The sequence below is a fragment of the Pagrus major genome, chromosome 17 (assembly GCF_040436345.1).
Source record: "Pagrus major chromosome 17, Pma_NU_1.0".
In the NCBI taxonomy this organism is placed as follows: Eukaryota; Metazoa; Chordata; class Actinopteri; order Spariformes; family Sparidae; genus Pagrus; species Pagrus major.
The window spans coordinates 9,192,727-9,208,265 of NC_133231.1; the positions used below are offsets into that span (position 1 = coordinate 9,192,727).

Below are 15,539 nucleotides of genomic sequence, written 5' to 3' on the forward strand. Positions count from 1 at the left end.
ACAAACTGCCAAAAAGTCTTTTGAAGCTGAAGTTGAGGATAATTGTTCGCGTAGTTGGTTCAGCTTGACTGCTGATGTGATTAACATTAAATGGTGCTGAGCTTTACGGCGTCTCGGGTCGTGACTTTAAACTAAACACACTGCATGTTGCTCTTTCAAATTTCGCGCTGTTTGCTCCGCCTGTGAAAAGAGATTAGTCGGTTAGCCCGCTAGCTAGCCATGCTACTGCAAACTGGGGCAGCAGCAGTAAGTTAGCGTTGAGTAAGGGAGATATTCTTGTTTCCCGTATTTATTCCGAGTCTCTAACAGACGTCTTTAAAAATGGAGGTGACGGACATCGGAAACAAAGAAGAAGGGAAAGTCTGGCATCGAAAACCAACACTAGGAAAGGGGTAGGTCTGAAATAGCTTAATGGTGCTTAACTAGGTCTCCTACAGGTGTACCTGATGGTGACAGACTCATGTCGATTATTTTGTAGGATTTCTCCCTGACATACTTCTGAGCCTCACATAACAGTACAAGGTGTCTAACTGCTTGCTATTTAGTTATGCTCAGTCACACTTGTTGCACTCCTGTTACATTCACACAAGTATCAACTCGAAACACTTGAATTGCAAACATTATAAATAACTTTACAGGCTAAAACATTTTACTCACAACGGATGCCACAAAGATTTTTTAGTCGTTGTTCTTTTTGGCTGTTCTAAATTCCATTATATGATTATATTTTAAGTTGGAGGATGAAGATGGAAAGTATCAAAGCTCTATAAAGACATTTTCCTTATTTTAAGCACCCTCTTTGATAACCACCTGTCTAGAAGTGTACTATAAGTGTATAGGCTAAGATTACCTTGACGAGTCTTGGTCAATATTAACTAAATCAAATATCAAGAATATATCCAAGTCAGAACCTGGATATCACTGATAATATATTCAATGTCAGTGTTTTCATGTAGTATTCAGTCTAATCTAATATGTAGGTGATTAATTAAATGTTTATTAAAACTATAAGAGTCCAATCATGTCCTAAAAATGACACCATTTTTCTATTTTAAGAACTGGTAAATAAGTAGCACCTCTGCAGCTGAGCAGCCTCAAAGTGTTTGTGACACTGGCGCAAGCTGTTGCAGGAGAATAGCATTTGACTGCTGTTTTATTTTTCAGGGTGTATTCTGACCACTAGAGAGCAGCCATGACTCACAGAATTGTGTTGCTATTAATCTGAATGCTTTCAGATTTAATGTGTTTCTCCTTTAATGTGTGTTGTTTGTCTTCCTCAGTGTGTTGGTGACGGTGGTCCGCACTGCTCAGCAGGCCAAGACGGTGCGTTTCCTCCATGTGGCCTTTGACGCCACAGGAGACTCCTTCCTGGCAGGGGATCACCATGGCAACATCTATGTGTTTGACATCAGTAGAAACAGGTCTGACTCTGCTCAAAAGCCCCCAAACAATAACATTGGATTTAGTATTTGTTTGTTAACACATTATATTTATTATTCTTATTTGATTTATGACAGTTAGTTGCATTCAAATTATGACATATTCACAGATACTATGGATCACTTACTGCACCTAATACTTCTTGTCATAGAATGTTTTCTATTTAGAGCAGAAGAAGACAAATACTACACACTCTTATCTTGTTCCCATTCTTCTTTTCATCTACAAGTACCTGACTGTGTTTCTATCATAAATGTTTGCCCTTTCTGTTTAGAGTGGAAAAAGACCTTGAAGTGAGCATACACTCAAACTTAGCATGCTTTCACATTTCTCTGGTCTTGTGTTTTTCATTGCTTCTTCCTCGGTCCAGATTTCGTCTGGTGCAGAAGACGGGACAGGCCTGCACTGCTCTGGCATTCAGCCTCCACAGGACCACAGAGTTCCTTGTGGCCCTGGCTGACTACACCATCAAGTGCTTTGACAAAGGTATAATGGACGCATCCACACAATTAGTTCTTTTAATGGTAATTTTATGGATGTACTCTGTTTTTTTTCACACAAGTTTATTTTTAATGAATCTGCACATTGTGTCATTATCTTTCTTTTAGACACAAAGCAGCTGGTCAGTTGGATGCGAGGTCACGAGGGAGCAGTTTCATCCATCTCTGTCCACAGCTCCGGTCGCTACGCCATCAGCACATCATTGGACACGGCTCAGCTCTGGGACCTGGACACCTTCCAGAGGAAGAGGAAGCTCAACATCAAACAGTCTGTTGGCATTCAGAGGGTAAACATACAGATTTAGCGAATGAAAATATTTACAAATAGTAGTTTAATCACTTCATGAAGGTAATCATATGTCCAAGGATTGTGTTGTTTTGTCAAATTAGGATTTAGGTATTTGGTTAATTTTAAGATGTTAATACTACGTGCCAGGTAAATTTATAGCACCCTGTTGTTTGTGTTGCAGGTGTTTTTCCTGCCTCTCAGTAACACCATCCTCAGCTGTTTCAGTGATGACTCCATCTTTGCTTGGGAGAGTGACACACTGTTCTGCAAATATCAGCTCCCGGTCCCCGACTGTGGACCCAAAATCTCCTACAAGGCCTTCGCTGTCACACGGTGGGTCTCTCACATCACAACCACTAACTAGCTCACGGATTATAAGACTTGTTTTTAGTTGTATCTGTTTACATAAAAACACTTAATATGCACAATTAAAGTGAAAGTAAATGGGAATCATAAGGCTACATAAAAACACTGATATACCTGACTTGTGTTGGCAGTGATGGTAAGAGCCTTGCTGCTGGTGGGCGCTCCAACCTGCTCCACCTGTGGTGTCTGGACAGCAAACAGCTGGTCAGGGTGATTCAGATGCCCACCCAGGTCCGAACCGTGCGACAGCTGGAATTTCTGCCTGACAGCTTTGATGGAGGAGCCAGCCAGGTACTCCTCTGTCACTTCCTCTGTTCCCCTGCAGTAGATTCTTGTTTGTTTCAGTTTCAGAGTGTCTGTACATTTATTTAACATGTTCGTGTTTCTCCACAGTAAGCGTGTCTGCCCTGCGTATTATTTTCTCTTCCCTGTAGACGCTCGGCGTACTGAGCCAGGACGGCGTGATGCGCTTCATCAACATTCACACCTGCAAGCTGCTCTTCCACATGGGTTCCCATGACGACGCAATCACCACAGTGGCGGTCAGCCCTAACGGCCGACATGTTGTGGCCATCATGGACAACGGCAGTATCAATGTCTACAGCGTTCAGAGTCTCACCCAGGAATTAAACAAGGTGACAGTCAGCTGGATAACAGTCTAATGATGTAAACAGTGGCACGAGTTGATTTGTTGCTGATAAGATATTGCTCTGTATGTGTGTATTTATTTTGTGCTTGTGTGCCCAGCCTCCTCCCTCCCAGGTGGCAGTAGTATCTGGCGGTGATCCCGATCAGGAATTGTCTAACCTGAAGGTCAAAGTCAGGTCAGAGGTCGTTCAGAGACCAGCCAAGAGCTCGGGGAGGCGGACACAGGTGAAGATACTCAGACCCACTGCTGGGTCTACAGCTGAGGATAAAGAGGTGGGAACAACACGTCCTAACTCATTTTTTTTAAATTTAATTTCTTTTTGTGGAGTGACATAAAGCTTTATTTATCATAGGGATGTTCAACTGCAAGTAAGCACAAAGCATTTCCCTCTCTTTTTGTAATTTTTGTAAAACTTTGTAATCTAATAGAGTGTTATGGTTTTGTGTCTGTCAATAGAATGAACTGCCTGCTGGTCTGAATAAGAAGAGACTGGTGGCTCTGCTCAAGGCGTTTGGAGAATATCCTGCTAAATACAGGTAAAGATTACTTTCATCGTAGGAGGATCTATTCATGTATCTGATGACGTGCGTGCCAACACTGTCAAGCTCATGAATTTTTAAGATTTACATGATTAGCCTGTGTGTCTGTGTTGCAGGATGTTTGTATGGCGGTCTTTGTTGTTTCTCCCAGAGAACCACGCGGCATACAGCAGCCTGACTGACAAAGGACTGCATTCAGCCTACCTCACTCTGCATGATAAATACCCAATCAAAAGTCACAAGCTGCAGAGGGGACTGCAGAGGTACCCATGCAACTCATAAGTACACTAATTGAAATACAGAATAATCAATTAAGTCTTTTTTTATATCTGTTTTTGAAATCACATGATTTTCAGCCATTCAATGATTCTGTTTTTTCTTCCACTCCACAGGGTTTTGTCTGCCTTAGCTCACTGGGCAGCCATCTTTGGGGAGGTGGAGTACCTTCCCCTGATAGCCTTCCCTTTCGTCAAGCTCTTCCAGAACAACCCAATGCTCTGCTTCGAGGTGGTGGCCACTGTCATAGGTATTTAATGGTTGTGAATGTGTATGAAGAGCCATTTTCTCAGTAAACACAAAAATATGAATATTAAGGGTTTTCTACACAGCTGCATATCATAGCACTGCTTCATTGAAGCTTTACAGTATTTTTTTGAGCTACGTCTTTGAGTCCTCTGTCTTTAATTACTGCAGAATTTGTGTAGAGAATGGCACTGCTACATTTATAACGTACAACCAAACAACACTGCTTCTTAGTGTTAGCAAGCCAAGGTTGAAGACTTGTGACACTGAAGGATTGAGAAATATTTTGTCTCTGTTTATCAGGCATCTAAATGTCTTCAGGCAAAGTCAAGTCTTTTGTTTTTTTGTCCAGTGAATTGGTGTCAGCACTGGTTCGAGTACTTCCCCAATCCTCCTCTGAACGTCCTGAGCATGGCGGAGAACGTTCTGGCTCATCACGACAAGGAACTGCTGCAACACCTGGTGGACTGTGGCATCACCTCACAGGTAAGCGCAGCTGTCCACAGCTAAACACAATGGACAGAAAAGGGTGCACGAGTTGTCTAACAGGCTGTCCAGGAACACCCATGTGACCACATGTCTCTGCCCTGTTTACATTTACACATTTTATTCTGTGTATCTGTTATAGCTGTATGTGTGGCCCCTGCTGGAGACGTTGTTCTCAGAGGTTTTGACTCGTGATGAGTGGCTCCGACTCTTTGACTCGATCTTCTCCAACCATCCGTCATTCCTGCTCATGGCCTGCGTGGCCTACATCACCTGCTGCCGTGAGCCTCTCCTTCTGTGCTCCCAGAAACAGGACTTTGAGGTAACCAATTTGTCCTCGCCTCTGAAAATAAAATCAGCCCCACAGTCAGTCAGTTTTCCTCCTCAGTAAAATCTTCTCTTATCATTTCCTCTCAGTATTTCTTCCACCACCGTAACAACCTGGATGTGGGAGCCATGATAAAGGAGGCCTACCGGCTCATGGGGAGCACACCGGCTGACATCCATCCCAGGACTATGCTTTCTGACTTTACACCGCTGACCAAAGGCCAGTACCCCGTGTTTAACCATTACCCAGAATTCATTGTGGAATACCAGAGTCGGGAGAGGGAGAAGATACGACTGCAGGAGATGGAGTATCTCCGCGAGAGGTGAGAAAATGCATGTTTTATTAGCTAAATGAATGTACAATAATACACTTCAGAGTCTTAGTGACAAAAGATGCAACAGATGACGTGTGTGTGTTTGTCTCATCAGGCAGGAGGTGTCAGCCCTGCGTGCAGATTTTGTGCATCGACAAGCTGAAGAGGAGGCTTATTATGCACAACAGGTAGATACAGTTTTTCAAAATAAATTTTAAGCACAGAATTTGTTGTAATTTATGCCTGCACATGTAGTTAATTAGCATATGAAATGCAACCTCTGGATGGAAATGAAGTGAAATGAATCGTAGGACTTTGATTTGAACGCAGGAGCTGCTGCAGAAGGCGGAGGAACAGCGCAGAAACATCCTGGCACAAGAAGAGGAAAAACTAACACAGCAGAGGGCAAAGTAAAAAGACACTTCCAACCTCCAAAGTTGAGCTATGAGCAAAAAATAAAAGAGATGGGGTAGAGCAGAACTGGTTGTTGACACTGCTCCGTCCTCTGCAGGTTGGCAGCCATGAAGAGAGAGCTGAAGGTGAAGGAGATACAGCTGCTGGATGCAACCAGAAGGCGTTTCCTCAAAAAGCAGCAGGACCTGAAGGCCTCGCAGATCCAAGAACTAGAGCAGGAGATCGGCAGGAAGGTAAACACAACCTGATGACCAAGATTCAAGGTCTTTTTATAGAAAGGAGTGATGTCTTGTCATTTAGGTTTTTCCCCTGCTGCTCTCCTTTAAGAACTGTGTTTTTATACTTTATACGCAAAATTTAAAAAATAAAGTAAAACTAGACTGCATATGTTTTCAGAACCCAACAGTGACTGGTTATTATATCATTTTGAGGTTTTTTGGGGGGGTTTCTAAAGGGGAAGCTTGTAATAGCAGAGGTCTGCTCCTCTACTCTGTTTATCATGATCAATGTGTTTGTCTCCGTCTGTCATTGACTTAATAACCTTCATGTTGGAGTACTAACCCAACAATAACCTTTATGTTGTGCTACAGATGGATCTCCGGGAGCGAGAAACAGCTGCAGCAGTTCAGGATCTAGAAGTCAGACAGATGGAGCTGGAGGCTCAGAGGAGGCGGCTTGAACAGGTGAGGAGGATGTTGCATTTAACCTTCCCTCCTCTCTCCCAGCCTCGTCTTTTGTCTCCTCCTTTGACTTGTTGATGACTTATTTATCCCCCTCCCAAACATTTCACGATTGAAATACCTGGAAGCATGTTCCCACTTCTTTCCCACTGGATATTATATCGATCACTAGTTCCCAAACTGATGGTCCCAACACCCACCAGGGGTCACCAAAGCTTCACCGGGAGGTTGTCTGGCCTTCTTGATTTTAAGAGGTGTCAGAAACTTTTTTACAAAACAATATATACAGTGGACCTATTGCTCAGCATTTCTTTCAGTTCTGTTCAGAAAACTAAATCAATTTTAAAGCTTAAATCATTATAATTTAAGATATTAACTAAAAACATCTAATAGGATAAGGGCGAGGTGAGCTGAACAGAAGCTATATTCACAGTGTCTTTACTAATAGGCTAGTCCTACATTAAAAAAATACACAGTTAAAACAGCTAACTGAACAAAAGTCAAATGTCAGGGAGAAGACAACACTGAATCTATCCAAAAAGAAGCCTATAAAATATGTATGATTGTTAAAAATGAGAAAGTACACAATACAGGTAGAAAGTTATGTAAACAATTCTTAAAAATATCAGAAAAACTTGTGTCTGATGCAATATTCACAGGAAATAGTCTCTGTAATCTCTCAGATTACATCCAAATCACTGTTTTTACACAAACTTCTTGCAGTTATTATATTCAATATTTGGGATAATTGTTCATTTGATCAGTTGTTCAGTTCAGTTGATCAGAGAACATGTCACTTGGTCAGGGGCTCTCAGTTTACTCAATGATAGAAAATGGGTTCCTTAACCCTATTAAAGTGAGTCTTTGCATCACCTTGAAACAAAATAAATTATGGGAAGAAAAATACCTAATACAGGACTTTTCAGTGTTGTACCCCCTTTAGATATAATCTTTTTTAATGGATAACACATATTCTGTATTAGGTGGCCTGCATTAAGATTCTTATGATCAAACACAGAGGGCAGTAAAACAAGAAATACTTCGTCACACATTTTGTTTTGTTTTTTGTTTCCCATAGCACCTGTTGAAGGAGCAGGAGCGCATGGGACAGGAGGTTGAGAAGGAGGTGGAGATGAGGATGAGGAGGGCAGATAAAAAGCAGGGGAGCTACACAGACCTGCTACACAGCAGCGAGACAAACATGCAGGTCAGTGACACATTCCAGCATGGCCATAATATTGACATATGTCAGCGCACAATCTCGATGGACTCGTAGTAAATCCGTCTGGCTTTACAAGAAACTATCAAAGTCACAGTCATTCAAACACTGATTTTGGCACAGGTACCCATGATCCTCTCCTTGTGTATCTGTTAACTTTCTCTCTCTGCACACACACACAGGCCTTGGAGGAGTCCCTGGCGGAGGCGTGCCAGCTGGGCCTGGAGTCAGACTGGCAGAGAGAGGTGGCGGAGCGCCTGCAGCAGGTGGATGCGGAGCAGGAGAGGAAGAGGGAGAGACTGGCAGAGCTTCACAGGCGAACCTTGGCAGAGGAGGAGAGACTGGCTGACACTGTGAGAGATGTGGCAGGAAGGAAGGTGAGAAAAACAAGAGAATGTTTGTCAACACATCAGTTTACATGATAAGCTGGCTTGTATATGTGCAATTAGTATGACAGAATGTATGGGCTTTTCTATTGCCTTTAAAATCTGTATCACAAAATAGCTCTTAATTCATTGTGTGAAATACTGTTACATGTTATTAATTTGCAGTGGGATGAAGTGATGAGTGCCAGAGCGCAGTTACAAGAGCAGCAGCAGCCCCTGACTTCAGCAGACACAGGTATCACTACACATACACCAGTTTTGTCTGTGGCCTGTGTGTGATCCGTCTATTATCCAGACTTGGATCTAACCTCAGTGTTTGCTCTGTACCAGACGGCCAGAGACAGACGAGGCCGCTGTGTTCGACCAGAGGACTTCCTCATAGACACAGTGCCTCCGCTGCTGTCTCTGTTGGAACCAGCACTGGCGGTCCAACAACGAGACTCAACTGTGCCACCTCTCCAAAGCAGGCAGGAACCAACATGGTGTGTCTGAACAGCAGTTCACCTTCAGAGAGCACCTCCACCAACTGTGAGTCTTTGTAGATGTGTGCTGTGATTAATAAGAGAAGATAAAGACAGCTTCTGTTGAGTTGGTATCTGTTGCAACCAAATATTATTTTCATTACTGATGAATCTGCTGATTATTTTCTCAAATAATAAGGGTTTTGTTTCTTTTGGCTAGTAGGCAGCAAAAAAGGGAGTCTAAAACCTGAAGATATTCACTTTAATATAAGAGTGCCAATCAACTAATTGTTTTTGTTGCTGCTCAATGTAATATGAGCATCATTATTAATAGTATTTATATAACTTATTTTCCTGTGTGCTCCTGTCTTGTTTCTCTGTCAGTTTCTCTGGACCGAGGCCGAGCCCAGCTAGACAGCAGCGAAAGAGAACTGCTGAAGGAAATCCGAGCACTGAGGCAGAAGCTGGCGGCCAGAGCCAAAGAGGGCAGCTCTGCGTCCTCACAGTCTGTCCACACACTGTCCTCTGTCTCTCAGTGACCACAGCTCCGTCTTCACAGTGTCAGAAAAACATCTTTCATCCCTGACGAGCTAGAACAACACAAACAGTGACTCAGACTGAGGGGCATATCAGCTAGCTGCTGTCTTTAATTTTTTCAAGTGCTCATCTACCATCCTTCCTGAGCTGATCATTAACTATAAATTCTTAATGCAACCAGCATCAAAGTAGTTAACTCCACAACATCAACTGCTATCTAATGAAAACCATCTCCTCCATAAAAACATTTCCTTGCTTGGATGGGTTCTCTAATAATATTCCTCCAAGTATTACCCCTCTGAATTTGTTATCAGACCACCTTCCATTTAGTGTTCAGTTGTAAATATTCATGTTTTTTTAAATATTTCTGCTGCTGCGATTTTTTTCTTTGAATTTATTTTTGTATAATTTGTCTTATTTAAAACCAGTTTTGGATTAAATGTTTTTAAAAATCATGATTTTATCTTGTGTTTGATTGTGCCTTTTAAGATCTACATGCGCTACTTTAGCTTTTAAATGTTATTGTCGGTAAGGAACAGTTCAGTAATTGTAGAAGTCACTGATTTGTAATTCAGCTCCTCAAACTTAGCCTTCACAAAATCTTTACAGCTCTAGGTGCCATTTTCTATACACAGAATACATAGATTAGACGGTTTATGACTAATTAGACAACATGGCATATGAAAGTCAAGAAGTGAAAAAGTAATGAGTGTAAAACAGATGAAGGAGCTGTCTGCTCCTGCTCTGTCTGGGTGTGCCTTCAGCTGCCTGCCTTTGAGTCCTTTAAGCACTCAGGTTGACATGAGCTGAAGCGACAGCCATCCTCATTCCTGTCACTCATTCTTTTTTTCCCCTCCGCCCATCTTTTATCTCTGCTCATCAGCACTGAATCAGCAAAATCAGTCATCATCTTTTTGTTCTTTCACTCTTGACCTGATTATTAAAAACCAGAAACACACACTCGGTGTCTCAGGAATATAGAAATATATCTTGAGGCCAAAGTTCACTAATATTTGTATATATTTGCTATGTTTATATATGGACATACTTTCTTGTGAATTTTCTGTCTTCAGATCCTGAAAGGTCATACCAAAAATCTTCTTGCATGACTTTTGCTCTCAGCTCTCACCTGTCACCTCTCATCACTTGTGAAAGCGTCTTGCCCTAAGGTGGGGCGTATCTAGCTTTGTCTCTTTACTTTTCACTGTGCTTCAACCACAAATTCTTTCACTAGTGTCAGAGGACCAGCAGGTAAACGTCTCGTTCAGGCTCTGAGGATCATGCACAGCTGCAACAGAGGCCTTTGTGTGGCTCAAATAATTGTCTGATGGGATAACTGATGAGCAAACAACTTGAATTTGATTCCATCATCCATGGATGCCAGCAGTGTGTCCGTGCTGTCGTACAGGAGGTCAAAACCCCAGGGAAAGGTGAGGCGGCGGGTGCAAGACCTTCGCATCCCTTCCTCTTACTTTGGCTTCATAGCCAGCAGACCCATGCTGGACCTGAGCCACAATGAAAGCGCTCGGCTGGCAGCAGATTCCCTGCTCAGTCTGGGCTTACGGGGATACCACGAGGTGTTGGAGGCAGAGGGAGAAGTGGACTTTCTGTCAAAGCTGGAGAAGATTTACATCCTGGAAAATGGCAGAGATGGCAGCACAGGTTGAAAATATTTGCTTTTACATGTTTTTTTCCTTTTTACACAGTCTGTTGTGTTTGAAAACACAGAACAGACATCAGATTGATTTACTGGATAGAAAATAAAATGTTGGCTGGTTGCATTACCTTTTATTTATATGAGCTTTATGCAGGGTTTTGTGCTTTATGCAGCTGATCCTGGTGAATCTGATGATGATGACAAAGAGTTTGAGAGCTTTTCTGCTGGCTCTCAGTCTGCCACACAATGTCCCATGACATCCACAGACAGTGAGCCCTGTGTGGCAGGTCTGGACCTGAGCAGCCTGAAAGGTATTATAGGAGTAGGAGCTTTTGTGGATGGCAATACTCTGACAGAAGTGCTTAAATACAATCTTTCTGGTGTTTTAACTCTGGATTTTTGAGATTGTCAGTCAGTCCGACAAATGCACTTTTCTCAGCAATATATTTCTTTGTTTTTATATCTCATTTGCTGCAATTTCTAATTATGTTTTTGTCTCTTCCAGATGTGAAGACGACTGGTCGTGTACTGGAAGAGAACAAACTTGAGGTGTATTTCCAGTCCGACAGTAGGGCAGCAGGCATGAAAGACCTGGTTAGAGAGTTCATCAGAAAGGCCACAATGGTAGGTGTGTGTGGGTGTGTGTGTCCTGCACATGTTTGTGTTTGCATGTGGAAAGGCTGATAAGAAAAATGTTGGTTCTGGATCTTGTGTGCTGATAAGCCAAATACACAGTGATTGATGTCTGTCCGTGCAGGCCTTAGCCATAGTGATGGATAGCTTCAGTGATGTAGAGCTGCTATGTGACTTGCTGGAGGCGAGCAGGAAGAGGAATGTGTCTGTTCACCTGCTGCTGGATCACCTCAACCTGGACCTGTTTGTCAGCATGTGGCAGGACCTCAAACTCGACAGCAAAAACTTTCCTGTGAGTTAACAGAGTACTCGTGGTTTATGTATACCCTACTTCAACTTGTACCCCTTAGATAAAAAACAATCAAACCAGGTTTTTCTTTACATACGAGCACTGCATCACATTTCTCCCTCACCTTCCAACGAACCTCACAAACACAGACCAGTTTAAAAACTTACAAATTCAAAGCCTCATTCTAAAAGAAAGACTTAAAAACTGTGATGTTGGCTGCTTTAAAGGCATTTGTAAAATTTCTGCATTAAAAAGTCCAAAAATCAACTTGATCTATGTTAAATTTGGTTGAGTTGTGTACTCGCATGATCCCGAGTGTTTCCAACAATATTTAAATCCAGAAAATTTTACTCAAGGTTATAGTGTGTATCATTTGATCACCTGTCAGTGGCGTCATATCCCCTTTACCCTCTCTAGCTGCTATAATCAGGGAAACAAGGAAAACATCAGATGATGTGTCGGAGAGAGGAAGGAAGTCAGAGAACTGGATTAAATATGACAGGAAAAAACTTTATTTATCTCAACCATGAACATTTCACACAGATTTAATCAGAAAAAGTGGTTATTTTCCAAACAGACAACAACTCCCATGATCCCTCGCTACTTCACGACATCATCAAACTAACTGAGATACCCCTGAGCAGCAGAAATGTCATAATGTGTGTTTAACTCTATGATCGCCCAGAAGAAAACAAGGTGTGTCAAAGTCTGTGCTTTGAAAATCAGGGGACTTTTGAGAATACAACGTCACCAATGTATGAAACCAAATGACAGATGACATTTGAATGGACTTGATGCTGATTTACAAACCAAATGTAAAGAAAAAAAAAAAATTTGGACGTAAGCAGTCACTGTTGTAATGGACTCAATAACCATTTGACTATTAAATTACATTGTTTTGTGCAAAATAACTGCTACAAATAACTATCAAACTTTTGTCAACTTTTCAATTAAGGATATTAGTTCTTTTTGTTTAGTTTTTTTGAACACAAGTGACAAAATTATACATATTAAAGATTCACTGTCCTGTGTGTGTGTGTGTGTGTGTGTGTGTGTGTGTGTGTGTGTGTGTGTGTGTGTGTGTGTAGAAACTGTCAATACGCAGCATCAGTGGACAGACCTACTGTGCAAAGACGGGCAGGAGGCTGACTGGTCAGATTGCTGAGAGTTTTATCATCACTGACTGGACTGAGGTGCTGACTGGCTCATTCAGGTACACACACACACACATCTCTCTCTCTCTCTCTCTCTATATATATATATATATATATATATATATATATATATGTATATATGCTGTATGCATGGACATGAACGCATATTCAAACAGCAAATCTTGCTATATGACTGTCTTCTCAAAGTGTGCAGTATATCGAATGTATTTGTCAGATTTCTTTTTCGTTGTAGGCGCTATCATTAATGCTCTAGTGTGTGTGTGTGTGTGTGTGTGTGTGTGTGTGTGTGTGTGTGTGTGCGTGTGTGTTGCGACCTCAGCTTCTCCTGGCTGTCATGGCAGGTCCATCGTAGTCTGGCTGTGCTTCTGAAGGGCAGAGCGGTCGTACCTTTCCATCAGGAATTCCACAGGCTGTACTCCAGCTCTACATCAGTCCCCGGCTTTGTCACTTACATCAATCTCCCTCATCACACCACATTACATGCAGCTCAGAACGAGAACACCGATGTCACTAAGTCGAAATCAAGCCAGGCCAAAACAGTGTGCCAAAGGGTTTGGGATGAAGGTGCTCAGAACATTCAGACAACAGCAAACATGCCAGTTTTATCTAATCCGGAACTGGAGCACAGCAAAGGTCATACTCTGCGTCTACACAGAGCAGGCCCTGGTACACAGATGCATGAAAAACCTCCACAACCAAAACCTCTGGCTCAACCAGGAGCACTGAGGAGTGTTTCTACGGGAAAGCCAAAGCGTATACTAGGAGCTGTCTGCACCCAGCCGGATGCACAAAAAAATGTGGAACCTTTGGAGGAGAATAAAAACAAGATCCAGAGCCACTCGAACCCCCTCAGTCAGACTCATTTCTCAGACATTCAGTCTCAGCTCACCAGCCTCCCTGTCACCACGACAGCTGAGAAGAATGTGAAAGTTCATGAGCCAAACCCTCCTCACACTGCATCCCCCAGACAGGGACCGCACAGGGCTGTCCATTATCAATCACTTTTCAAGACTGATTCAACTCTCGAGCACCATAATGTGGGGACTGAAGGTCTTGCCTTTCAGCAGAGGACTGGAGACAGACTAATAAAGCCTTTGGGGACTGCTGCAGGTCTAAACACACAAAGACAACAATGGTACTGCTCACTAAACTTCAAACAAAAGGTAGACTTTGTAACTGATCATTCCACAGTCCTGTCTCCTTCCACATCACAGCAAAAACAAGCAAAGACAGGCCTCCTGTTCCCTTCAACCCACCTAAGAGAACACACGTCTGGTCTACAAACAGGAACCAGGAGGCAAGAGCAGCTGCTGAGGCCCCACAAACCTCCCCTCCAGTCACACCCAACCACAGAGGCTCCGACAGCACCAACAACCATGGGCACTCATCTTAAAACTCAGCTCCAGTCCGACACCAGGCTGTTCTCACAAGCTACAGGAACCAAACTACATCTACAGCACCACACCTCCCAGCAGGTGACGCTTCCTCCGAGGCTAAACTGGATGCCTCAGAGTTACGCTGCAAGACCCAGACCTGTGGCTCGCCACAGCTCCTTCGGCACCACCTACGGGATGGGACAGCAGGTGGGCTGGAGGCCGTTTCACAGTGGCATGAATTCGCCATTAGGAAGGAGCAAGAGCATGACTGATAGCCACTCAGCAGGCTTCAGAGGAGCAGGTCTCAACACAAACACAACCAACACCTGACAGACAAAGACGGACGTCATTGACACGCAAACACAGGCAGGTCAAAGAAATATAGTGTAGACACTGTGTAATGATGTGTATTTTTAAAAACTAGAATTACCACATTGCGGCTGTATGCCTCCATGCACTCCTTTTGCCACCAAAATTCTAATCAGTTCATCCTTGAGTCATAGTGGACATTTGCACCAAATTTGACACGATTTCCTCAAGGCATTCTTGAGATATCGCGTTCACAAGAATGTGCTGGATGGACAACCCGAAAACATAATGCTTCCTGTCGCTGTTGCTGGCACGGAGGCATAAAAATACCAAAAAAAGTATATTTTCCTAAAACCAAAATGTTGATTTAATAACAACAATCGAGGCTTTTGTTCATTAAATGTTTTTAAATCACGAGGGGCGGTAGACATTTATTGTAACGTGATTAAAAGACAAGAATGTTGTGGTGTCAGGGTTAGGTTAGTTATGAGCTGATTACAGCTGATTATTGTCTTGCCATGATACAACAGAAGTAACAGGAAGGAGAGGTTGATTAAATACTGTCTGTCACACCTGCACAGTACTGAAGAGGTCGAATCAGGCAGTTAGGTGGAAACACCTGTGCAGGTTAAATAAGTGTGAAGGCTTTTTTTATCCGTGTGAAATAAGAGAAGAAAGTCTGTTCATACCTACGGAAGCCCTAAAGGGCCATGCATTCATATATTTTATTTCCTCTGTTTTCCCGTGATAACGAGTTAATTTCATTTGTTTTCTCGAGATCTCGAGTTATTATCTCGAAATAACAACTGCCGTTTTCCCGAGATAACGGGATAATTTTCTTGAGAAAACAAAACGATAGTGTAGTATATTAAATCATTGCAGGAAACATCATTCAGTGTAGCAATGTCAGAGGAGCAAGAGCATATCGATCACCACGTCACATATCTTTTCAATCAAGGCCTGACACAGGC

General features: G+C 42.6%; 1 protein-coding gene across 1 annotated transcript; it reads left to right on the forward strand.

The window, feature by feature from the left end:
- tbc1d31 (TBC1 domain family, member 31) lies at positions 1–9,584 on the forward strand. Its single transcript, XM_073486163.1, has 23 exons — positions 1–392; positions 1,281–1,421; positions 1,811–1,926; positions 2,049–2,227; positions 2,411–2,562; positions 2,727–2,886; positions 3,030–3,230; positions 3,343–3,516; positions 3,701–3,780; positions 3,900–4,046; positions 4,176–4,309; positions 4,658–4,791; positions 4,934–5,113; positions 5,209–5,441; positions 5,548–5,620; positions 5,763–5,842; positions 5,944–6,079; positions 6,437–6,529; positions 7,605–7,733; positions 7,928–8,122; positions 8,297–8,366; positions 8,462–8,659; positions 8,977–9,584. Exons 1-23 carry the CDS (start codon positions 322–324, stop codon positions 9,129–9,131), a joined length of 3,231 nt encoding a protein of 1,076 aa, XP_073342264.1. The 5' UTR covers positions 1–321; the 3' UTR covers positions 9,132–9,584.
- Positions 9,585–15,539: the final 5,955 nt, after the last annotated feature.